The following is a 27,006-nucleotide window of genomic DNA, read 5'->3' on the forward strand; positions in this document are numbered from 1 at the left end:
GAGTCATCACATGTCATCTCTTTTTATATTGTAAGTCTGATGTTCAGTACTAGCAGTATTTTCTGAAATATTTTCTTAAGTTAAATGATGGGACTTTGCCTTCTTGCCAAGATGAAGTAAGGGGCCAGATTTAACCTCCTTACCAGAACAAGTAAGAAAACAGAAAAATATATGAAATAAGAGTTGGCAACACACTGAATATCAGGCCATTGAGAAACAGGAAACAAAGGAAATTAGCCCTCTGATTGCCCCAGCCTATTGATTTCAGAGAGTTTCCAGGCCATAGCCCAGGAAGGGGTAACCTGTGCAGAGCCTGGTGGACTCTCTGAGTTGAGACGATAGACCTGAAAATCCAGGAAGATGAAGGCAGCAAGTTTTCAGGACAGAGTAACAGAGAGGAAAGAGTTGCACAGAGAGAGAACTCAGGAGGTCTGTAAAGGCTCCCACTCAAGTGTTCAGCTTGATCCACATGTGTATGTGTGGGGACTACTTGAAGTCAGACAAAGCACCCAACAGGATCAGAGGTAACAGTGCCTAGTGCTCACACAGGGTCAGAAGTAGTGCCTGTTCGCATCAGCCAGACTGCAAAACCTCAAGATTCATGGAGAATTGTGCAAGTACACAGAAGGGTCTTGCCTCAATAGTTAGAAACAATTAGGCCTAGATTGAGCCCTGTTCTAGTACTATCAAATAAATATTTTAAAAGCAAACCTGAAAGGATCAAACTTTCTCCAGATAACTGTGTCCCAGAACAAACTTCAAGGTAACAACAATATCCATTGCCCAACTAGGTAAAATTCACTATGTCTGGCACCCAGTAAAAAATTACCAGGTGTGACAAAAAGCAGGAAAATACAATGCATAATGAGGATATAATTCAATTTGTAAATCAAAACTGACCCAATGTATGTGTAACTTGAGTCTCTGAATAAAGGAGTGAGGAACAGAATAAGTATTTCAGAAAATAATGGTTAAAATTTCCCCCAATTTGATGAAAACTCGAAGCCCCCAGATCCAAGAAGCTTAACGAAACTGAAGCACAATGAATATGAAGAGAACTACAAGGCACGTTATAATCAAATTTCTTGAAAAGACTGATAAAGAGAAAATCTTAAAAGCATCCAGAGGAAAAAAATGTTACATTCAGGGTGACAAAAATAAGGATGACAACATATTTATTATCACAAATGATGCAAGCAAGAAGTCAGTGGAGCAATATCTTTAAACTGAATCACTTTTCTGTGCACCTGAAACTAACACAACATTGTAAATCAACTATATTACAGTAAAAGTTAAAAAAAAAAAAAGTACCGGAAAAAACCCCCAAACTTTCAACCTAGATTTCTACACCCTTCAAAAATATCTTTCAGAAACATAAGTGAAATAAAGTCTTTTTCAAACATTCAAAAACTGAAATAGTTCATTGCAAGCAGACCCGCACTACTAATTATATTAAGTAGGTCCTTCAGGCAGAAAGAAAATGGCACCAGATGGAAATATGGATCTACACAAAAGAATAAATACAGAACACTATAAATGGTAACATATAAGGGTTTTTTTGCTTATTATTTAAATCACTTAAAAAGCAAATTGGTTATTTTAAACAAAACTAATAATCATATATTGTGTAGTCTGAAACATATAAAAGTAAGATATATGACAACAGAACCAAGGTAGAGAGGTGAAAAATGGAAGTATACTATTGTAAGTGTACTATATGTGAAGTAGTATACTACCACTTGAAAGAAGACTGTGCTAAGACATACACTACAGACCCCAATGCAACCACAAAAATAACAAAGCAATGATATCAAATAAGCCAACAAAGGAACAAAATGGAATCATAAAAAATTCAATTCATACAAAGAAGGCAGAAATGAAGAAAAGAAAAACAACAATGACACACATAAGAAATAAGTAACAAGATGGTATATTTAAACCTAACCACATCAATAATCAAATTAAATGTAAATGGTCTGGATACATCAATTAACAGGGAGAGAGTGTTTTATTAGGAAAAAAGCAAGACCAAACTGCATGATGCCTTCAAGAAATGCACTTAGAATATAATGACACAAATAACTTGAAAGTAAAAGGATGAAAAAGGATATCCTATGCTAGCACTAATCAAAAGAAAGCTGAAATAGCCATATTAATATCACAAAAATAGACAAAAAAAGGAGTGGTACCAGAGATAAACATGGCCATCTTATAATAATAATAAAGGGGTCAATTAATCAAGATGCTATGAAAAATCCTAAACAATTAACGTACTTAATATCAGACTTTCAGATTACATGAAGCTAGAAATGCAAGGAGAAATAGACATCTACAATTATAGCTGAGGATTTTGATACTCTTCTCTCAATAAATGAAAGAACCAGTAGACAGTAAATCTGTAAGGATATAGAAGATTTGAACAGCAATATAAATTAATTTAACCTAATTTATATTTATAGAACACTCCAAGAACAGCAGCACTTTTCAAGTGCATACAGGACATTTATCAAAATGGATTATATTCTGGGCCATAAAACAAGCTTTAATAAATTTAAAAGAATTCCAGTCATACAAAATATATGCTATTCCACATAAGAATTAAATTAAAAATCAATAACACAAAGAACTCTAGACAATCACTAAATAGTCGGAAAGCAAATAACACACTTCTAAATAACCTGTGAGTAGGGGCTTCCGTGGTGGTGCAATGGTTGAGAATCCGCCTGCCAATGCAGGGTACATGAGTTCGATCCCTGGTCCGGGAAGATCCCACATGCTGTGGAGCAACTAAGCCTGTGCGCCACAACTACTGAGCCTGTGCTCTAGAGCCCGTGAGCCACAACTACTGAGCCCGCATGCCACAACTACTAAAGCCCGCACGCCTAGAGCCCGTGCTCCACAACGAGAGAAGCCACCGCAATGAGAAGCCTGTGCACTGCAATGAAGAGTAAACCCCGCTCACTGCAACTAGAGAAAGCCCGCGTGCAGCAACGAAGACCCAACACAGCCAAAAATAAATAATTTTTTAAAAAAAATAATAATTAGTAAATAACCTGTGAGTGAAAGTAGAAATCAGAAGGAAAATCCAAATTAAAAATGAAAACACAGCATATAAAAACTTGTAGGATACTACTAAAAGAGTATTTAGAGAGAAATTTATTGCACCAAGTGCCTGTTAGAAAACAAGAACATCTCTCAAGTCAATGACCTGAGCTTCCACTTTAAGAAAATAGAAAAACAAGAGCTAATTAAACCCAGGCATCAGTAATAAGGATATAATATATACCTGAGCAAAAATCAATGAAACAGAAAATAGAAAAACAGTGGACAAAAGCAGTGAAATGAAAATGTCTAGCCAGATTGATAAGTAAAAAGAGAGAAGACAAATTATTGATATGAGGAATAAGAGCATCACTATAGCTCCTATAGATATTAAAAGGATAATCTAAATGTTATGAACAATTTAATGCCAATAAATTCTACAACTTAGATGAATTGGGCAAATTCATTTTAAGACACAAACTCTCAAAGCTCATTAAAGAAAAATAGATAGCCTGAATAGCCCCTTATCTATTACAAAAATGGAAATTTGTAATTTAAAAATCTCACAAAGAATACTTTAGGTCCAGATGTTTTCACTGCTGAACTCTGCCATACACTTATGGAAGAAATAATACCAATTGTACACAAACTCTTTTAGAAAATTGAAAAAGATGGAATATTTCTCTATTGATTCTATGAAGCCACCATTTATTTAAGTATCCTAAAATTTATCCTTAAATTAAAATTTGGGACTTCCCTGGCGGTCCAGTGGTTAAGACTCCGTTCTTCCACTGTAGGGGGCGAGGGTTCCATCCCTGATCAGGGAACTAAGATCCCACATGCTGCGTGGCGCAGCAAAAAAAAAAAAAAAATTTATTTGACAAAATATTTTCATCTAAGAAATTCACTTTTAGAACCCCAATAAAATGCAAACATTATGGAAGGTTTGAGAAGGACGTTTGTAATAGTCAATAATGCATATTTCAGCATATTCTTATCAAGTGACAGATTTAATCATTTAGATACAGGGCAGTTCCACAGGCTATAGGAAGGTACAAGTCTGTGTTCAGAGAACTGAGTTATCAGAATGAACCTATAACTTCAAGTATAAAATATTTTAATTTTAAAAGAAAACTGAGGCAAAAATGTTTAAAAGACTTTATTTTACTCAAATTAATTTTGAAAATGAAATTTGCATTTTCATAGCTGGTGAAATTGAAAAGCTGAAGTTAATCAGGACCTAAATATTATTCCAGACTTTGCAGAATGATATCCCACTTATTGGGGTAGGGATAAACTGCTTTTACAGTTAGGCCAGATGCTGGCCTTCACTGACCTTCTGGTTCTGGGGCTTCTTGCCACAGCTAAGGAATCCCAGTAACCCCGGTGGCTCTGCTTTGTGTGTGTGCCTCCACGCTGGCTGCAGGCAAACCCACTGGGTGAAAAATGAGCACCCTAAACTCGACCACACTTGAATTTGAAGAGGGGACTCTGTGTGTTAATTTTTATAATTAATTATGCAAGTAAGTATTATTGAGTTTCCATTACATGCCTGGCACTGTGTTAGGCACGACGTTATAAGAGAATAGAACAGAAAGGGTATCTGTCTTCATGGAAAGTTAAGTAACAGGGGTGTAAGCGAACAATGCACGGAGATCGTTGAGTGGTATGAAGGAAATAAAGCAGCATAAAGAGATATCAGAAAGACTGGGATGTAGTGATGACATTAGGTAGGGTGATCAGAAGAGACCCCTCGGGAGGTTCAGTGTGAGCTAAGAACCAAATGAGGAAGCCAGCTTTGTAAACATCCAGGGAAGGGAGAGTAGCAAGTCTAGGATACCTGAGCTCTAAGGTTTATTCTGAGAGAAATACGTGTGGAAGCAGAGGAATGTGAAAGACAAATAAGATATTGAAATGACACAAAGAAGAACTTTGATGAGATTGCTATCCATGTCTGATTTTATTTTACCTGTGATGTCAGGTGAAGAAAATAAAGCAACCCTCCTTGAGCTTGGAGCTGTGGAACCGTTAACTAAGCTGCTCAACCACGAAGACAAAATTGTGAGAAGAAACGCTACTATGATATTTGGAATTCTGGCTTCTAATAGTAAGTATCTGCTTTTAAAACTAATCAAATAATCTCACATGATGCATTATACTTTTAAATTTAACCTTAAAGGACTCGTTTTAATTTTATTTAAGCTGACTTTAATGTCAACAAGAAAGTTAAATAAGTGTAATGTGCAACAAATGTATGATTTCATATTTTAAGTGATATTTTTAAATACAAAAATATGTGCACATATATCCATGGAAAAACTCTCAGAGTTGGTGATGTAGTATATTCCAGTCTTATAAGTTAGAACAATCATTGTCTCTTAAAATTAAAATAGTTTTTTTCTTGAGTTAGGATAATGTAATTTGAATGTCTGCCTGTGTAAGTTACACTTCATGTGTATTTCATTGTAACAAGCCCAGAGTAAAAAGTTTTGATACACTTATTTTTTGAAGCTGCAAGCTATATTTTGCCAAACATAAATTTAGATATGTATTTACTCCTTAAATCAGACCTATTACTTGCTTTACTATTTTCACATATTTAATATGGTGGAATAACAGTATTACTTAAAATATGCTGTCACTTCTATTAGAATATCAGTTTGACTAAAACCATGCAATACAGGCAGTCCCTGACTAGTGAACAGGACGTGTTTTCCGTTTGTAAGTCATTTTCATGTTACGGTGGTAGATTTTCGAGTTGGACAACAAAAGCCTTGTTATTTATAATAAAAAATGACTTTCTTGGTGGAGACTGAATTCTGTCATGAAACTTGGGCTCATAGGAATAAACATGTCTCTATCATGGCATGTGGCTAAAATCATCCTACCTTCTCCTTTTTACCATGGTCTCAGCAAACACACAAGCACAGATTCCTCCTTCAGCTTCCTGCAGTGTCCCAGCTCACATACCCTGGACCCTCTGTGATGCAATGGGGGCCCTTCATTCCATGGTGTCCAGCAGGGACTGTGGCCTTGGTGTCTTCAGAGACAGTTATGAGTGGAGGAAGGGGGAAGGGAGGGGAAGGAGAGCCTTCTCTGGCATCTGTGGCATCACAGCCTCAGCTGCGGAGACCACGTGAACAGTACCTGCAGTGTTATGGGGTTGGCGGGGGCACTTTGCAGTTAGTGGAAAGGTTTCTGGTGGAAACTCCAGGGGCCCTAGCAGTGGCTGTGCTACAAGGCGGGGGCTCTGGGAGTATTTCCGGGAAGGACGGCAGGATGAGGACAGTCAGTGGGCAGTGGATATTCCACCAATGTAGATTACAGTAACATTGGTCAACACTTACAAAGTACTTACAATGTGCCAGGCACTGTCGTACATAGTATTTATATATTAAATCGCTTAATGAGGTTGGTGCTATTATTTCCTTTACATATGAGGTGACTGAGGCACAGAGAAGTTAAAATAAAGTAGTAATCATTCGTATTGTGGGGCCTTCATAAATCTGTCTCGGGTTGTCTGTAGACTAATTCTGCCATATTGAATGTGCCATATAGATTTATAACCAAAACAGGGAAAATATTTAAATTTGTTCCGTTTTATTCTGCATGCATACCACAGAGTTTGAAAACCAAAGGTGCTTTGTAACACCCCATGTGCAACTCCTTATTTTATTTTATTTATTTTAATTAATTAATTTATTTTTGGCTGTGTTGGGTCTTCGTTGCTGCACGCAGGCTTTCTCTAGTTGTGGCGAGCGTGGGCTATTCTTTGTTGTGGTGCGCGTGCTTCTCATTGCGGTGGCTTCTCTTGTTGCAGAGCACGGGCTCTAGGCGCACGGGCTTCAGTACTTGTGGCATGTGGGCTCAGTAGTTGTGGCTCGCAGGCTCTGGAGCGCAGGCTCAGTAGTGGTGGCGCACGGGCTTGGTTGCTCTGCGGCATGTGGGATCTTCCCAGACCAGGGCTCGAACCCGTGTCTCCAGCATGGGCAGGTGGATTCTTAACTACTGCACCACCAGGGAAGTCAAACTCCTTTTTTTTTTTTTTTTTTTTTTGCGGTACGCGGGCCTCTCACTGTTGTGGCCTCTCCCATTGCGGAGCACAGGCTCCGGACGCGCAGGCTCAGCGGCCATGGCTCACGGGCCCAGCCGCTCCGCGGCATGTGGGATCTTCCCGGACCGGGGCACGAACCCGTGTCCCCTGCATCGGCAGGCGGACTCTCAACCACTGTGCCACCAGGGAAGCCCCAACTCCTTAAACATCAGAAAGATCCCTCGAAGGATTGGGTTCCTTGCCCAAAGTCATGCAGGTGGCTAGTAGCAGAACTGAGATGAGAGCTAAATTACAACTTTACTCTCTGACTCATAGTTCAGTAGACCTTCTGTTCACTAAAATCTTTTACGATCCTTAACATTAGTGTCCATGCTAAGTCAGATTCTCCTTCTAAATGATTTAGAAAGGAGAGTTATAATTTCCTGTTTACATTTGTATTTTCAATTTAATATCTAGGTCTCTGTGATTTTTTCCCTTTTTATGTCAATTTCTGTTATTCATTTTATTTTGTATTTTCATCTTCTAATATATACAAGTTTATCATCTGTGAAACCCTACAATTTGTTTGCAAATTTTTCTAAGTAGGTTTTTAAGTTGAATTTCATGAGTTTCTAAAGGAGTCTGTGGCCCCCAAATGTAAAGAATACTGTTACATTTGGGTGCTAAATGAGATGGCTCCCTTAGACCCGTCAAACCACAGTCTGTAAGCTGGCTGGCTGGGCTATAAACAGCTCTAGAACCAGTGCAGTCTGCAACTGCAAAGCTTAACCATGGAAAGAGCTTTGCTGTCTTCAACGTCTCCACTGAGTACCTGGGTCTCAAGTATACTGCATGAACTTGTAAGGACCTTCTTTTGATTCTGTGAAGTGGGTGAAAAAAATCAAACCATTATTGGGATTAACTTACCTGATTTTCTCTTTGAACTATCTGATGACATGGATAAAACACATGGCATCCTCAACTGCTTGCAGAGCTCCTTTTTTGGTAAGAGAGCCAATACAATAGCTAGTGCTTCACTTTTCATACATGTCCAAGGAAACTTGGAATAAAAAATAAGCAACAAGTCTTTTGACCTAAATGCAAAGTCATGTTTCCAGACCAGTATGTAAATAAATGCACCTCTGAACCTGCATGGTTAAATCATCATCTTTGGACAGTCTTAAAATAACTGATGCTTCTTCAGAAATTTGTATTTTCGTACGGTTTTCCACCACTATGCTCATAGTGGATGAACCAACAGAATGTTCCAACATTCCAGGTGCTAAAGGATTGCTATGAGAACCATCTTTTCCCTTTTGCAGTTGCAAATAAATTTTTTTTTTCTAGAGTGATTGAGCTATGTGTTTGTGCCATGCTTGGGTCATTCAAGATAGGAATTTAAATTACTTTGTTAAACCTTTTTATCAAACAGGAGCTGCTGGGGCTTCCCTGGTGGCGCAGTGGTTGAGAGTCCGCCTGCTGATGCAGGGGACACGGGTTCGTGCCCCGGTCCGGGAAGATCCCACATGCCGCGGAGCGGCTGGGCCCTCTCAACAGTGAGAGGCCCGTGTACCGCAAAAAAAAAAAACAAAAACGGAAGCTGCTATCTTCTTTCACCTTCCAGTTTGTATTTAGTTCAATGAGGCCATACAACAGAGACTCATTTAATGAAGAGGGTTCAGCTAAAGAGAGAGTTCATTAGGATCCTCGTGAGGAGAAGTAGCCTTGGAAGCCCAGACATTACATTACTTAAGGCAGCAGTCCCCAACCTTTTTGGCCCCAGGGACCGGTTTCGTGGAAGACAGTTTTTCCACAGACCAGGTTGGGGGGCTGGCGGGGAGGTCAGGGGATGGTTTTGGGATGATTCAAGTGCATTACATTTATTGTGTACTTTATTTCTATTATTATTACATTGTAATATATAATGAAATAATTATACAACTCACCATAATGCTGTCAGGAGGCAGAGCTCAGGCGGTAATGTGAACGATGGGGAGCGGCTGTAAATACAGATGAAGCTTCGCTCACCCTCCTCTCACCTCCTGCTGTGCAGCCCAGTTCCTAACAGGCCACGGATCAGTACCGTTCTGTGGCTTAAACGCCTGATTAAGGCAATCTGAAGAGCTTGCCATCTTAGGAAAAGGTTGATGTAAAAGAGTATACAAGATCAAGAGTAAATTAGGTGGTCAATATTATGCAACAAAAAAACTGTAAATAAGAATTAATCCAAGAGCATGGGATATCTTTCCTTTTTTTTTTTTTTGCGGTACACGGGCCTCTCACTGTTGTGGCCTCTCCCATTGCGGAGCACAGGCTCCGGACATGCAGGCCCAGCAGCCATGGCTCACAGGCCCTGCCACTCCGCAGCATGTGGGATCTTCCTGGACCAGGACACGAACCCGCGTCCCCTGCATCGGCAGGTGGACCCTCAACCACTGCGCCACCAGGGAAGCCCCATTTCTTTTTTAAAATTTATTTATTTATTTTGGGGGGTCATCCTTGCTGCACGCAGACTTTCTCTCTAGTTGCGGCAAGCAGGGGCTACTCTTCGTTGTGCGCAGGCTTTTCTCGTTGCAGTGGCTTCTCTTGTTGTGAAGCATGGGCTCTAGGAGCATGGGCATCAGTAGTTGTGGCATGCAGGCTCAATAGTTGTGGCACACGGGCTTAGTTGCTCCACGGCATGTGGGATCTTCCCGGAGCAGGGATCGAACCCGTGTCCCCTGCATTGGCAGGAGGATTCTTAACCACTGAGCGACCAGGGAAGTGTCTCCATTTCGTTGAATCATCTTCAGTTTCTTTTATTAGTGTTTTATAGTTCTCAGCATATAAGTCTTTCACCTCCTTGGTCAAGTTTATTCCTAAGTACTTTATTTTTTGGATGCGATTTTAAAATGGATTTTTTTTTTTACATTCCCTTTCTAATATTTCATTGTTCGTGTAAAGAAATGCAACAATTACTGTATGTTAATCTTGTATCCTGCTACCTTGCTGAATTCACTTATCGCTTAATTCTAGTAGTTTTTTGTGTAGAGTCTTAGAGATTATCATACTAAGGGAAGTAATTCAGAAAGAGAAAGACAAATATCATATGACTCCACTTACATGAGGAATCTAAAATATGACACAAATGAACTTATCTATGAAACAGAAACACACTCCCAGACATAGAGAACAGTCTTGTGGTTGCCAAGGGGGATGGGGGTGGGAGAGGGATGCATTGAGCGTTTGGGATTAGCAGATGCAGACTATTATGTATAGAATGGCTAAACAACAAGGTCCAACTGTATAGCACACGGAACTGTATTCAATATCTTGTAATAAACCATAATGGAAAAAAATACGTATATATTTGTGTAACTGAATCACTTTGCTGTGCAGCAGAAACGAACATAACATTGTAAGTCAACTATACTTCAATAAAATAACCTTTTTAAAAAAGGAATGCACTTAAAACAGATGGCATGGGAACTACAATCCTGAAGCTGTGGAACAAAAACCACATTCACAGAAAGATAGACAAGATGAAAAGGCAGAGGGCTATGTACCAGATGAAGGAACAAGATAAAACCCCAGAAAAACAACTAAATGAAGTGGAGATAGGCAACCTTCCAGAAAAAGAATTCAGAATAATGATAGTGAACATGATCTAGGACCTCAGAAAAAGAATGGAGGCAAAGATCGAGAAGATGCAAGAAATGTTTAACACAGACCTAGAGGAATTAAAGAACAAACAAACAGAGATGAACAATACAATAACTGAAATGAAAACTACACTAGAAGGAATCAATAGCAGAATAACTGAGGCGGAAGAACAGATAAGTGACCCGGAAGACAGAATGGTGGAATTCACTGATGTGGAACACAATAAAGAAAAAAGAATGAAAAGAGATGAAGACAGCCTAAAAGACCTCTGGGACAACATTAAACGCAACAACATTCGCATTGTAGGGGTCCCAGAAGGAGAAGAGAGAGAGAAAGGACCCGAGAAAATATTGGAAGAGATTATAGTCGAAAACTTCCCTAACAGGGAAAGGGAAATAGCCACCCAAGTCCAGGAAGCTCAGCGAGTCCCATACAGGATGAAGCCAAGGAGAAACATGCCGAGACATGAAGCAAATTGGCAAAAATTAAAGACAAAGAAAAATTATTGAAAGCAGCAAGAGAAAAATGACAAATAACATACAAGGGAACTCCCATCAGGTTAACAGCTGATTTCTCAGCAGAAACTCTACAAGCCAGAAGGGAGTGGCATGCTATACTTAAAGTGATGAGAGGGAAGAACCTACAATCAAGATTACTCTACCCGGCAAGGATCTCATTCAGATTCGACGGTGAAATCAAAAGCCTTACAGACAAGCAAAAGCTAAGAGAATTCAGCACCACCAAACCAGCTCTACAACAAATGCTAAAGGAACTTCTCTAAGTGGGAAACACAAGAGAAGAAAAGGACCTACAAAAACAAACCCAAAACGATTAAGAAAATGGTCATAGGAACATACATATCGATAATTACCTTACACGTGAATGGATTAAATGCTCCAACCAAAAGACACAGGGTTGCTGAATGGATACAAAAACAAGACCCATATATACGCTGTCTACAAGAGACCCACTTAAGACCTAGAGACACATACAGACTGAAAGTGAGGGGAAGGAAAAAGATATTCCATGCAAATGGAAATCAAAAGAAAGCTGGAGTAGCAATACTCATATCAGATAAAATAGACTCTAAAATAAAGAATGTTACAAGAGACAAGGAAGGACACTACATAATGATTAAGGGATCAATCCAAGAAGAAGATATAGCAATTATAAATATATATGCACCCAACATAGGAGCACCTCAATACATAAGGCAACTGCTAACAGCTATAAAAGAGGAAATCGACAGTAACACAGTAATAGTGGGGGACTTTAACAACTCACACCAATGGACAGGTCATCCAGACAGAAAATTAATAAGGAAACAGAAGCCTTAAATGACACAATAGACCAGATAGATTTAATTGATATTTATAGGACATTCCATCCAAAAACAGCAGATTACACTTTCTTCTCAAGTGTGCACAGAACATTCTCCAGGATAGATCACATCTTGGGTCACATATCAAGCCTCAGTTAATTTAAGAAAATTGAAATCATATCAAGCATCTTTTCTGACCACAACGCTATGAAAATGAATTACAGGGAAAAAAACATAAAAAACACAAACACATGGAGGCTAAACAATACGTTACTAAATAACCAAGAGATCACTGAAGAAATCAAAGAGGAAATCAAAAAATACCTACAGACAAATGACAATGAAAACATGACGATCCAAAACCTATGGGATGCAGCAAAAGCAGTTCTAAGAAGGAAGTTTATAGCAATACAAGCCAACCTCAAGAAACAAGAAAAATCTCAAATAAACAATCTAAACTTACACCTAAAGGAACTAGAGAAAGAAGAACAAACAAAACCCAATGTTAGCAGAAAGAAAGGAATCATAAAGATCAGAGCAGAAATAAATGAAATAGAAACAAAGAAAACAGTAGCAAAGATCAATAAAACTAAAAGCTGGTTCTTTGAGAAGATAAATAAAATTGATAAACCATTAGCCAGACTCATCAAGAAAAAGAGGGAGAGGACTCAAATCAATAAAATTAGAAATGAAAAACGAGAAGTTACAACAGACACTGCAGAAATACAAAGCATCCTAAGAGACTACTACAGGCAACTCTATTCCAATAAAATGGACAACCTGGAAGAAATGGACAAATTCTTAAAATGTATAACCTTCCAAGACTGAACCAGGAAGAAATAGAAAATATGAACAGACCAATCACAAGTAATGAAATTGAAACTGTGATCAAAAATCTTCCAACAAACAAAAGTCCAGGACCAGCTGGCTTCACAGGTGAATTCTATCAAACATTTAGAGAAGAGCTAGCACCCACCCTTCTCAAACGCTTCCAAAAAATTGCAGAGGAAGGAACACTCCCAAACTCATTCTATGAGGCCACCACCACCCTGATACCAAAACCAGACAAAGATACTACCAAAAAAAAAAAAAATTACAGACAAAAAAATCTTAAAATTTGTATGGGACACCAAAGACCCCGAAGAGCCAAACAAGTCTTGAGGCAAAAGAACGGAGCTGGAGGAACCAGACTCCCTGACTTCAGACTATACTACAAAGCTACAGTGATCAAGTCAATATGGTACTGGCACAAAAAGAGAAATATAGATCAATGGAACAAGATAGAAAGCCCAGAGATAAACCCACGCACCCATGGTCAACTAATCTATGACAAAGGAGGCAAGGATATACAATGGAGAAAAGACAGTCTCTTCAATAAGTGGCGCTGGCAAAACTGGACAGCTACATGTAAAAGAATGAAATTAGAACACTGCCTAACACCATACACAAAAATAAACTCAAAATGGATTGGAGACCTAAATGTAAGACCAGACACTATAAAATTCTTAGAGGAAAACATAGGAAGAACACTCTTTGACATAAATCACAGCAAGATCTTTTTTTTTTTTTTGTGGTACGCGGGCCTCTCACTGTTGTGGCCTCTCCCATTGCAGAGCACAGCCTCTGGACGCACAGGCTCAACGACCATGGCTCACAGGCCCAGCTGCTCTGCGGCATGTGGGATCTTCCCGGACCGGGGCACGAACCCGTTTCCCCTGCATCGGCAGGTGGACTCTCAACCACTGTGCCACCAGGGAAGCCCAGCAATATCTTTTTTGATCCACCTCCTAGAGTCATGGAAATAAAAACAAAAATAAACAAATGGGACCTAATGAAACTTCAAAGCTTTTGCACAGCAAAGGGAACCATAAACAAGACGAAAAGAAAACCCTCAGAATGGGAGAAAATATTTGCAAACAAATCAACGGACAAAGGATTAATCTCAAAAATATATTAACAGCTCATGCAGTTCAATATTAAAAAAACAAACAACCCAATCCAAAAATGGGCAGAAGACCCAAATAGACATTTCTCCAAAGAAGACCTACAGATGGCCAAGAAGCACATGAAAAGCTGCTCAACATCACTAATTATTAGAGAAATGCAAATCAAAACTACATGAGGTATCACCTCACACCAGTTAGAATGGGAATTATCAGAAAATCTACAAACAACAAATGCTGGAGAGGGTGTGGAGAAAAGGGAACCCTCTTGCACTGTTGGTGGGAATGTGAATTGATACAGCCACTATGGAGAACAGTATGGAGGTTCCTTAAAAAACTAAAAATTGAGTTACCATATGATCCAGCAATCCCACTACTGGTCATATACCCAGAGAAAACCATAATCCAAAAAGACACATGCACCCCAATGTTCATTGCAGCACTATTTACAATAGCCAGGTCATGGAAGCAACCTAAATGCCCATCGACACATTAATGGATAAAGAAGATGTGGTACATATATACAATGGAATATTACTCAGCCATAAAAAGGAATGAAATTGGGTCATTTGTTGAGACGTGGATGGCTCTAGATACTGTCATACAGATTGAAGTTAAGTCAGAAAGAGAAAAACAATTATCATATATTAATGCATATATGTGGAACCTAGAAAAATGGTACAGATGAACCGGTTTGCAGGGCAGAAGCTGAGACACAGATGTAGAGAACAAACGTATGGTCACCAAGGGGGGAAAGCGGCGGGTTGGTGGGGATGGTGGTGTGATGAATTGGGCGATTTGGATTGACATGTATACACTGATGTGTATAAAATTGATGACTGAGAAAAAAAAAAAAAAACCCAGATGGCATGAAGGTACTCCGGGAAGGAAGGTGCTGGCAGTTCTGAACCAAGCTAGAATTGTAGGTGTCCCACTGCTTGCCTAGAACGTGTTCATGTGGCCCAACCACAAGTCCAAGTTGCCATATCTGAGAGTGTTCTCTGCTGAGAAAGAAGGGGACAGAGATCAATATTATATTTAAAGTGACAGAAGTAGCAGCTTACCCATTATTTCTGCTGATTTAACCTCAAGAACAGAAGGACTATTTGAACAATCTGGTGTCAGAAAGTTGAATAACAAGTTAATCAGCTATGCCACCAATTTACAAGAGCTGCCATTGAATCTGAATGATCCATTGAGCCTTAAGAAAGTGGTGTAGTGGATAAACCTCCTAGATCTGTTGTTGAACAGACCTGGGCTAAATTCATATGTAGAAAGGAATTTCGTGGCCCAGAGAAGCCTCTGATGAAAACTTTTAACTTGTTTGGGCACAGCAAGGGGGTGGTGGCACATACAGATGCAGCAAGGGGCCCTCTCCCTGTGGGAGCAGATGCTTCCTGCAGGGAAACACAAGGAGCAGAGAGTACACAGGGCCAGAATCTTCCTGACCTCATGGTCAGCGTTGTAGCAGAAACTCTGAAGTAGATGTAAGATTATCTTGTATACTAAGTGGAGAATGTACTTGGAGATCTAAAAGCCCAGAAATGCTTTTCTTCTAGCATGTAAAAATAGGGAACTTTGGTACAACCTTCCAAAAAATCATTGCAAACAACACAGACTGGACTCATAAGAGTGAGAAGAGAATGACAGCATGCTTTTCCAGAGGGGGCACCTCTGCCTAGTTTACCAGGACACTTGGAAGGATCTGACTATTATGCCATGGCTATTATTTCTAGACCTGTGGAGGTAATGCGTTTTTCAGAGGAGTTTCGACTGTAAAATATGAAGTCCTACACTTCCCCAAAACTCAATTATTCTTTTGTGCTGAAAGCCTATCCATGTGCATATATAGCTAGCTGTAAGTTCGCTAGCCCTCTTTGAGCCATTTTGAACAGAACAGAGAGAAAGAAGTTTTGACAGGTTGAGGAACAGCCACATCCCTGAATCACACAGGAAAAGGTGTCCAAGAAAAGGCAAACGTATCCAGCGGTTAATTCCCGAGACCATCTGCTTCAGCTGCTGCAAAGTGAATTTTTCCAAACTTCTGGTAACACTAATTTTGGCTTACAGAAGAGATAATCGACCAAGAAGAGAAATTGCAAAACTGAAGTAGCAGCTATGCCTTATTTCTCAGAAAAAGGGGGTTAAGGATGGCAAGAAAGAAGCAGGGGCATAATTGTCTAGCTTTAATTAGGCTCCTGTAAATAATACAAAAGTGAACTTTAAAAAATTAATATACTTATCTTTAAGCATCTTTGGCATTTCTGATAAGCAAATGGAACATATACAAGATGTATTTATGGGAAAAGGCTGAGGATAATTCTTATTTGCATTTTATACTAGTTTTATTAAAATCTAAATTTAAAAATATCCTCCCAACAAAACAAAAAGAATTACTGTTATATCATAAGCAAGTGTAGGGCACAGTAACTCAACTTTACTGATGGTGTTCTAGGCACTTTCGTGCATTTATGGTTATCTTTTCTAGTGTTTTGGAAGGTCGTACAGCTGAGCAATCAAGCAACATGGGCTATAGTCTGTCTGGGGTCAGACAGACCTGGGTGTGAAACCCGTCCCCACCTCTTACTTGCTGTGTGATTGTGAACCTCAATTTCCTTATCTGTAAAATTAGGTAATAATAGAACCTATCTCATAAGGAACTATTCCACAGACATTGCCATTATTATTATAATTAATAAACATTAATATTCTGTTTCTTCTTTTGTAGATGATGTCAAAAAATTGTTAAGGGAGTTAGATGTCATGAATTCTGTGATTGCTCAGCTGGCCGCAGAAGGTAACTCTGCATCCTCCATCTATCAATATTTCAAAAATGGGGAATGATTTATTTTTCGCATCTGATTAAAGTACCGATTGAAAATAGTTTATGAAACACCAATTCTGTATTGTCATTAAACTCTCTCAAACTAAGATGGGCTCCAAGCAAGGTAAGATCTGTGGAGCTTTGGTTTTCACAGCGTGGTTTAACATAATGGTTGAATACGCCTTTACATACTTGTGTTATTTGTTTTTGATACACAGAGGAAGTAGTTATCCATGAGTTTGCTAGTCTTTGCCTAGCAAACATGTCTGCAGAGTATACCAGCAAAGTGCAAATATTTGAACAAGGTGGATTAGAGCCTCTCATCAGACTGCTAAGCAGCCCAGACCCGGACGTGAAGAAGAATTCTATCGAGTGCATTTACAACTTGGTCCAGGTGAGATTAATTTCTAACAATGAGTTTTGACAAAAGCTGGTTATAGAATTTATTTTCCCATTAAAAAAAGGACAAAGCTTTAAAAAAAGGTCCAGTTTTAATTAAAATCACTCCTTCTCAGTACTATTTAGTAGTTATCATTCAGAGGAAAAATAATGGAAGTTTAGAGTCGATACCTTTCAGTTTTCACGTTTTGTAAGTAATTGTCCCCCATAAAAGGGCATTTTAAAAGAATAGAATGGGCTTGCAAATTAAGGCAGGATTATACTAGGTAAGTACTATTTCTTCCAAAACAGGAAATCTAATATTGGTGTTGAACTAGTTTTGACCTAGGCAGTTAACTGTTGATCTAATCTTGGTGATCCAATTGGTTGGTATCATCTGCCTTACACAATGTACCAAGATTTTGGATTCAGCTTATTTGTTGGTGAAAAGTTGAGTTTTGCTGAACAGAACTCATCATTCACAGTTGCAAGATGCTACCTCACTGTGATGCTTTCCTTCATAATGGAAGAAACACCCTACCCACCCTCCGCCCACAACCTGTCCTGTCCTCTGGCCCCTCCCCTCCAATCCCCAACCCAGCACACACACCCTCACACCCCCAGCAGGTCAGCTTGCTGCCACTTTGGACAGCCTTCTCTGCTTCTTTTCCTGTTCAGGTTCCTGAACAATTCCCACACACGTTTGATAAGCTTTAGATCACCTGGAAGTACAAGACACCATTTTAAATAGCCGTCAAGAGAATGTGAAAGAAGAGATATGGAAGCAAAGGTGAAGGAGGTTTCATTGAGAAGCAAAGTATCTAGACAAAATATATAGAAAAAGAGGACAAAGGCACTCATGCCAAAAGGCACCCAAAGCATGCAACCCTGGCCCTGGCATGTCCTTGCCACGTAGCTGGGCACCCACTGGTGTTACCTTTCCTCTTCCTGAAGAGCAAGTGCAGCCATACCCCTTCTCTGGTGACTTTACTTCATCCTATAGGCCTAAATAATCCTGAAAACGTGTCTGTGTGTTTCATGCCAAGACTCCTCATTAAGTCTATTTCTCTATATTTTTTATCAAGTGGAAATGAAAAGACTTACCTCCACTATTCTTCATAACAGAAGGACTAGCTAATAACAGTGTATTCATTTCCTAAGGCTGCTGTAACAAAGTACAACAAACTGGCTAAAACAACAGGAACCTATTCCCTCACGGTTCTGGAGGCTGGACTTCTGACATCAAGCTGTCATCAGGGCCATGCTCCGTCTGGGACTCTGGGTAGAATCCTCCCTTACCTCTTCCCAGCTTCTGGTGGTGGCTGTGAATCCTTGGTGGTCCCTGGTTTGCAGCCTCATCACTGCAATCTCTCCCTCTGTCAGCTCTCTCGCCTCCTGTTATAAAGACACCAATCTTATACGGACACCAATAATTACCCACCCTACTCCCCCATGACCTTAGCTTAACTAATTACATCTGCAACGATCCCATTTCCAAATAACGTCACATTTTGAGGTACTGAGGAATAGGACTTCAAGATATTTTTGGGGGGGTACAATTCAACCCATAGCAAGCAGCAACCTACAGTTTTTATGTCTGAAGGAAGCTGACTATGAGAGGCCAGTTGAAGGATAGAGGGAAGATAAGCTGGAAGTGGGGTCTTTTCTGTCTTTAATTCTATTTTAAGTTTACCCTGTTTTGATTTAAAATGTCATGATTTAGTAGTCAGAGTTTGGGGGCTTTTCATGACTTTTTTGCTTTGTTTTCTCTGTCGCTCACCCCAACGACCCTCCCTCCACCACTCACCCAGGATTACAGGCACACCATGCAGAGCGACTTGTCTGGACTCTAATGACCCCTTGCTCTTGTAAATGTCTTAAATTAAGGTTATGTGTCAGAACTAAACCTGATGTAAATTTGCATGCACAGGTCCTGCCAACAGCACTGCATGCAGATTAGCATTTTATAAACCATCCATCTGAATGACAATAATAAGGAATGGATACCGTAATTTCATTTTATCGACTACTATTTGAAACAGGGTATAGCGTGTGAAAAGAATTTCATTATGCATAGATTTTATTGTGATGCTGTTTGTAGTAAGAGGAATTTTCTGTATAATAAAAAAACAGTAGCTGCTGAGAAGTCATAGATCATGCCTATTTCCTATTATTGACAAGGTCTGTATAGTTAAAATGAATATTTTGGTGTCAATCCAGGGTTTGCTTATATTTGTTTGTGAGTTATTTTGGAAGCAAATCCAGAATAAAAGATGGGAACATTATAACTTATAATGTTCTTTGTTAGAAAATAGAATCTCTCCATTCTTAAGACTGTATTTTGCTTTAAAAACCACTTATTTGAACATTTATATTTCCTGGCAGGATTTTCAGTGCCGAGCGACACTTCAAGAACTAAATGCAATCCCTCCTATATTAGATCTCTTGAAGTCAGAATATCCAATTATTCAGTTGTTGGCTCTCAAAACCTTAGGTGTTATTACAAATGATAAGGAGTGCCGGGCAATGCTAAGAGACAGTCAAGGAGTGGACCATCTTATTAAGATCCTAGAAACTAAGGTACCTGTAACATTCATTCAACTCTCTATGAGGAGATGTATCTCTCCTAAGTGTTGTTATAAAATACAAATTATAGAATATTTTTAAATGAAATTTTATTATATTTAAGCATGATGCTAAGTAGAACGGACTAATTTGCTTATTGCTACATAGTTTACCAGCACAATTAAATCAGAAAATTGGTAGAGGGCATTCTAAAATAATTTAATTTTTTAAAATCTTCTGATTTAAGATTTTTAAAGTTTTGTTTGTGATCTTATGTTTCTTGAAACACCTGGAATTAGTCTTTTAACCTTTGTCTGCCCCAGTTTTCTTTAGGGTAATGCAAGAAGAGTCATTTACCACACATGATGGAGGGTAACCTGCTTTACTCAGTCTACTGATTTAAATATTAATTTCACCTAAAAAAATGCCTTCACAGAAACATCTAGAATAATGTTTAACTAAATATCTGGATACTGTGGGCTAGTCAAGTTAAAACATAAATATTAACCATCGCTAGTCAATCTGGCATCCGTACACAGCTCCTAAATCATTAATCTCCAAATAAAGACAAAAAAAAGATCATACTTCTACTTAACATGGTCCAGCTGTCCTGTGTACAACAAAACACACACTGTCCCCTTCCCCATAGGAGGATGCAAAGTCCTTGGATGATGTTTCCTCTTCTCCTTGACATCCCATAATAAGATGTAAAATTAACCGTACTTAAATACCATATTGTAAAGGCAGTACATCTCATGTTGCCTGAGGGGATAAGAGAGAGAAGAAAAGGATATTTCATACACACACACACACACACACACACAAACGCACATTCATAACAAAATAAGGAAGCAATACTCATGACAATTATAGTCCTCTTTTCTGTAACTGATCACATGGTTGTAGTTGGTATTTATAACTACCTTCTTCCGATACCCATTCCATATTCCGCTTGCCCTCAGCAAGCACCTCAGCTCATCTTGATTCTTTTTTTTTTTTTTTTTTTGCGGTACGCAGGCCTCTCACTGTTGTGGCCTCTCCCGTTGCGGAGCACAGGCTCCGGACGCGCAGGAGCCCGGCATGTGGGATCTTCCCAGACTGGGGCACGAACCCGTGTCCCCTGCATCGGCAGGCGGACTCTCAACCACTGCGCCACCAGGGAAGCCCCATCTTGATTCTTTACTTGATGTGGTGACCCAAACCTTCATTCCTGAAGAGCCTGGACCATTAGTAGTGGTACCCAGATTGGGTCATTATAGTTTTCCATCAACCTTAATCACAGGGTATGGTATTACTAAGAAATGCCATAAGGGACCCCCTGTATTCCAGGCATAGTCTTCCTCACCTCTGTTGTGGAGTAGCAGTCCAATTTCCCTTGGATAGGTGGGCTCTATCACCCCAAACAGCACAGTAACTCTCTTCTTTGCCTGTTGATTCAGAACCATGAGGCTCCCAAAGAGGCCAGGTGGCAGTCTTAGCTTTTAGTTCTGTGGACTCATGGTTGTGTCTCCTGGTGGAAGTATCCCTCCCTTTGGATCTAAGATTTCTAGATCAGCAGAGCATAAGGTTTACAGGTACAGGAAACAAAATTTTTGCTACTGAATTGCTATGGGTAATAGTGAGTGGTGCCACTCCCATATCCATTCCTTGGTTCCTGGGAGTAACAGCAACATATAGGATGCTGTTCCAGAGAACATATAGCCCTGCAAGTTAGCTAGCCACTTAGCTAGCACTGTCACTGTGTCTTGCATAGGCCATTCTATCAAGCCAGCTGCTTCAGGATGGTAGGGAACATGGGAAGGCCAGTGATTTCTGTGACCATCTGCCCACTGCTGCATTTCTTTTGCTGTGAAGTGAGTTTCTTGATCAGAACCACTGCTGTGTAGAATACCACGGCAGTGGAGCATCTTTACTGTGATTTCTACCTTAAATTTCTAACTGTTCAGAAAAGGCTTCAGTTTTCCACTGCTATGGGGATTCTGGAGATTCCTCAGGCAAGAAAGCCACACACTCACAATACCTCCCTCTACCAACTGGAGATTTTAAGGAATATACTTTCAGCTTCTGTCTGCTTTTTCAAAAAATATTTTCTTTAGATTTTAAACTTGTCGGTGGAAGGCTGTTTGAGCAACATCACTTGGATACCATTGCTGGAAGTTTCCAGCAACTATTTTTTATCTGTAAAACATTTTGGAATAGGGGAAATAAGAGATGGGACTAATGGTCAGGGAGAGAGATGTCACATTAATAAACAGAACTGTTTCCTTGGGCCTCTGTCACAACAAAATTAATTACATTATGTTCTGACTGATCTGAGTCCCTCTTGTAATAAAATTTGGAAAGTGTGGATTGCTTTTATTACAATTTTCTAAAGTTGTGTTTGCTTTTATTATTAGGAATTGAGTGACCTTCATATAGAAGCGCTTTCCGTGTTGGCCAATTGCCTTGAAGATATGGATACCATGGTGATGATTCAGCAGACAGGGGATCTTAAGAAGCTCCTATCATTTGCAGAAAACTCTACAATTCCTGATATTCAAAAGAATGCAGCAAGAGCAATTACTAAAGCCGCTTATGATCGTATGTCTCATTTTGTATAAACTAAGCATACCTATTTCCTCCTGTAGTCTTGATTTCAATTAGTACTAACAAATGCTACAGCATTTGTCTGCTTTTAGATGGTCATTTGAGGATAGTGCTATACTTACTATTCAAGATCAAAATTCATCTCAATGCTAGTAAGTAAAAGTAGAGATTGCTTTGTCCAGGATTTAATAAACTCAATATGATTTAATTATAACCTATTTTTAAACAGTTCATTCCTAAATTAAGTTTTAAGCTTTTATTTCTCCTGATTTTGAAATTTTACAGAATGTATGCACTCTCTGTAATCCCGAAAACATCATTTCAATAAATCCACATTTGGAATGATATCTATACAGTAATTTCGAGTTGCAGCTGGAGTCTAGCTGTTCCATGTTATATAGCTGTGAAAAATAATATGCTCATACTATACACAAAATACAATTTTCATTTCACTGGCAAGCTATGTTGACATAAATCTGTAAAATATGGGAGATTAATTACATCGTGAGCACTGAAGATAAAATTATAATTTCAATATATGTATATGTGGAGTATTTTATTTAATAAAAGATGTGATTTTATTTTCCCCCTTCCACATCACCCCTCTTATAAATGATGACAGCTTTGACTAGTTTAAGTGATTTATATTCTAAACATATATACTCACATCTGTATATATGTCTATATTATGGGAAACATTTCCTTTTCAACCCATACTGGATTTCTTCAAAGTTTTAATGCAGTGTGCCAAATTTCACCTCCCAGTACTAAGTCAATAGAGAGGGGCCTCGTGAGTTACATCATACAGGCCAAATCTAAAGACAGCCTGTAAAATTAATTTTGACAAAATTGCTTAATTCAGAATTCTCCCAAAAGGAACTTAGGCGTTGTCATTACCTGGTCAGTTCTGTTCTCCATCTATCCCAGGCCTTCTTAGTTATTTGAGACCAGATGAGAGGGCAATGGAAAGACATGAGCAATGTCAAACCTAAAATTTTTACGTATCTCAACTTCTCTTTGGGTTTCGGCCCCTCTTGTGATACAAGTTTCGTGAGTTTATTACCCATCACTCGATACAGTAGTGAAAAGAGCACGGGATGGAGAGCTCTTGCACTCTAGTTCTACTACTAATTACGCTATTGGCACTGCAGTGACCTAGGGATGTGTCTGTGAGTGAGCTACAGACTATCTGGACTGTTTATGAATTCATTTATTAATGTTTATTAAGCCCCCAGTTTGTATCAACAAACCCAGGGCAGGCAAGTAAGCAGGCAGTCGCGATGCCGTGTTAAACGTGCCTGATGATGGGGGAACAGGATCCCCCAGGAGGGTCCACCTAACGCAGACTCGGGTCAGACAAGCCTTCCTGGAACAGGTGATTTACAGGCTCAGACCTAGAGGAGATGAGGGAAACTGGCTGGGCAAAGAAGGTCCTGGTGGGTCGTGGGTGCTCAGCAGTGCTCTGAGGAGAAAGGACAGTGTGTAGTGGCCAGAGAGGGACAGAGCGTGGTGAGTTCCAGAGCTGAAAGTTTTCAGAATGGCCAGTCAATAGAGTGCAGCAGAAAACTGAGAGTCCAGGCCGGAGAAGTAGTGAGGCGCCACATGCTAACGGGCATCACGAGCCAAGTTTAAGAGCTTTGGACTTTATTTTCATGGCAACAAAGCACCCCTCAAGTGACTTAGAGAGGGGAGGGAACCCTACAGATTTTCACTTTTTAGAGAAAGAGCACTCTTGCTGCAAAGTGGAGAAGAGATTAGACATGCACAGGACCAGATGCAGGAAGACCGGGAAGGGGACTGCTGCAGTGATCGAGGTGAGAGGAGGGGGGTCCTGAAGCAGAGCCGAGGTGGTCGTGATGGACTCAGAGGCGTCTGCAAGGAGACCCAGCAGCACGGTGCTTGAGGGTCCATATGGGTTTGTTGAATGACTCTGTGGGTTGGGGGAAGAAGAAGGTAATGCCAAGGACAAGGCCTTCTGGCTTGGACAGCTGGACGTAGAATGGTGCCACTCACAGAAATGGGGAACTCAAGAAGAAGGGCAGGTTTTGACTGAAGGAAAGGAGATGAGGTCTGTTCTTTTTTGAAAAATTGTAAAATACACATAATATAAAATTCACCGACTTCACCATTTCTAAGCGTACAGTTCAGTGGTATTAAATACATTCATGTTGTGCTACCATCACCACCATCCAGCTGCAGGCCTCTTCGTCTCACAAGCCTAACCTTCTGTACCCATGAATAAATAACTCCCCCCTTCTCCCTCCCTGCAGTCCTTGGAAACCATTCTTTCTGTCTCTGTGAGTTTGACTACAAGTACTTATATAAGTGGAATCATACAATATTTGCCCTTTTGTGATTGGCTTATTTCACTCAGCATAATGTCCTCAAGGTTCATTCATGTTGTAGCATGTGTCAGGATGTCCTTCCTTTTCAACTCTGAAAAATATGCCATTGTATGATTATATCACATTTGTTGATCCTTTCATCTGCTAATAGACACCTGGATTGCTTCCACCTTTTGGGTACAGTGAATAATGCTGCTATGAACACAGATGTACAAATATCTCTTTGGGCCCCCGCTTCCAATTCTTTAGGGTATATATCCAGAATTGGAATTGCTGAATCATATGGTAATTCTACGTTTACTAATTTGAGGAACTGCCATACTGTTTTCCATAGCAGCTACACCATTTTACATTCCCATCAACAGGGCACAAGGGTTCCAATTTCTCCACATTCTTGCCAACACTTGGTATATTCTGTCTTTTTTTCTATTTTTAATAGTAGCCATCCTAATGGGTGTGAAGTGGTATCTCTTTGTGTTTTGATTTGCATTTCCTTCATGGTTAGTGATGTTGAGCATCTTTTTCATGTGCTAAATGGCCATTTAAAAAATCTTCTTTGGAGAAATGCCTATTCAAATCCTTTGCCCATTTTTAAACTGGGTTTAAAATTTTTTTGTTATTGAATTGTAGGAGTTTTTATATTTTCTAGATATTAACTCTTTATCCGATATATGACTTGCAAATATTTTCTCCCATTCTGTGGGTTGCCTTTTTAACTCTATTGATTGTGTCTTTTGATGCAGAGACATTTTAAACTTTGATGTAGTCCAGTTTATATTTTCTTAACTCCATTCATAAGTAGGTTTTTACAAATGTTGCTCCTTATACTGTTCCATATTCATTTATAACATTCTCTTTTTACTTTCCATCATCATAAAAGTTTTTTGTAGGCTAGGGTTAGGGTTAGCATTGTCACTGCATGTCAAAAACACAGTTGAAACAAAACCACATAATATATACTCTTTAAGTTTTGTTTGCTGAGTAAAGTTTTAATATGCACCCCTAAATTAGTATGCCTTTGACCTGGCACCAGGAGGAGGAAGGTGTTAACTACCATTTTGCCATGAGGTTTATGAACTGCGTTAACATCTCAGCAGGAGCACAGGTGGCCCACTAGCAACTTCTGAGAATGGGTAAAGAAAAGCATCATTACATACAGATTTATTTTCAGATACAAAACCTCATGCTTTTAAATTTAGTGATACTGAACAAATGTTATTTTTAAAGGACATTATTCTATTAGTAGCATAATTACCTTGCCATCTTTACTTTCTGTGTAATTAACACGTAAATACTTCTCAGTGTAGCAATTCAATGAAGGTACTTGGTTAATATGTTAATTCATCTTTTAAATCCATTATAGCCACGCTGCAGTCAGCACTTTTGAGGTCTGGTGAACACAGCTGGATTTTGAGAACACTCCCAGCAGGGTTGAGAAACTAATTGCCCACAGTATTTAAATTAGTTTTTAAAAATTGTTCCAATAATTGTGTATACACTGTTTATTGTAACCATCACATACTCCAAAGTTAGTCTTTTCAAATTAATTCTTTTGGTCGATTTTCTTGATAGAATCCACTCAGAGTGTTCTGTTTAGTGAAGTTGATTGAGCATCATCTCGGAAGTTTTTTTTTTTTTTTTGCGGGACGCAGGCCTCTCACTGTTGTGGCCTCTCCCGTTGCGGAGCACAGGCTCCGGACGCGCAGGCTCAGCGGCCATGGCTCACGGGCCCAGCAGCTCCGCGGCATGTGGGATCTTCCCAGACCGGGGCACGAACCCGTGTCCCCTGCACCGGCAGGCGCACTCTCAACCACTGCGCCACCAGGGAAGCCCATCTTGGAAGTCTTAATTATAAATCTGAGGATTTTAAGTCAGAGATTCTGGAAAAGTTTGAGATCTTGTTTATTCAGGGAAAACTAATAAGGACTACATATATTTTAAAACATTTTAGGGGCCATATACTTGAGATTTAAAGTATTAATCGCAGCTTGTTAATGAAACAGTTATGGCCTGACTGAATTCCAGTTTTAAATGAAAGGAGCAGGGATTAAAATGATAGGATTATAGGACATGGTTCATGATTGCTTTAAGATGAATGAACAGAAGTGTTAGTGACTTAGCTTGTGCCAGTGATGGCCAGATTGCTCCGGCATACATCTGTGTATCAGAGGAACAAAGGCCAAAACAGTATTTGCAAAGGTGGTGACATCTGACCATGATACCGCTTCTGTGAAAAAGGTAATTTTTAAAAATCATTGTTGAAAGAAGACAAAAATCAATAAAAGTGGAAACCTAGTTGCTATAATTTCTGAAGATATCTCTGGGAA

General features: G+C 39.4%; 1 protein-coding gene across 2 annotated transcripts in view; it reads left to right on the forward strand.

Annotated features, from left to right (window-relative positions):
• Positions 1–27,006, forward strand: part of ARMC3 (armadillo repeat containing 3) — a 92,160-nt gene that overhangs the window by 10,207 nt on the left and 54,947 nt on the right. For both annotated transcript variants that reach the window (XM_060161461.1, XM_060161471.1), the window contains exons 3-7: positions 5,024–5,149; positions 16,710–16,778; positions 17,024–17,199; positions 19,569–19,763; positions 22,145–22,328. In XM_060161461.1, the coding sequence (XP_060017444.1) occupies positions 5,024–5,149; positions 16,710–16,778; positions 17,024–17,199; positions 19,569–19,763; positions 22,145–22,328 (750 nt within the window). The remainder of the gene's footprint in view (positions 1–5,023; positions 5,150–16,709; positions 16,779–17,023; positions 17,200–19,568; positions 19,764–22,144; positions 22,329–27,006) is intronic.

This window comes from Lagenorhynchus albirostris, chromosome 1 (assembly GCF_949774975.1).
Source record: "Lagenorhynchus albirostris chromosome 1, mLagAlb1.1, whole genome shotgun sequence".
Taxonomy (NCBI): Eukaryota; Metazoa; Chordata; class Mammalia; order Artiodactyla; family Delphinidae; genus Lagenorhynchus; species Lagenorhynchus albirostris.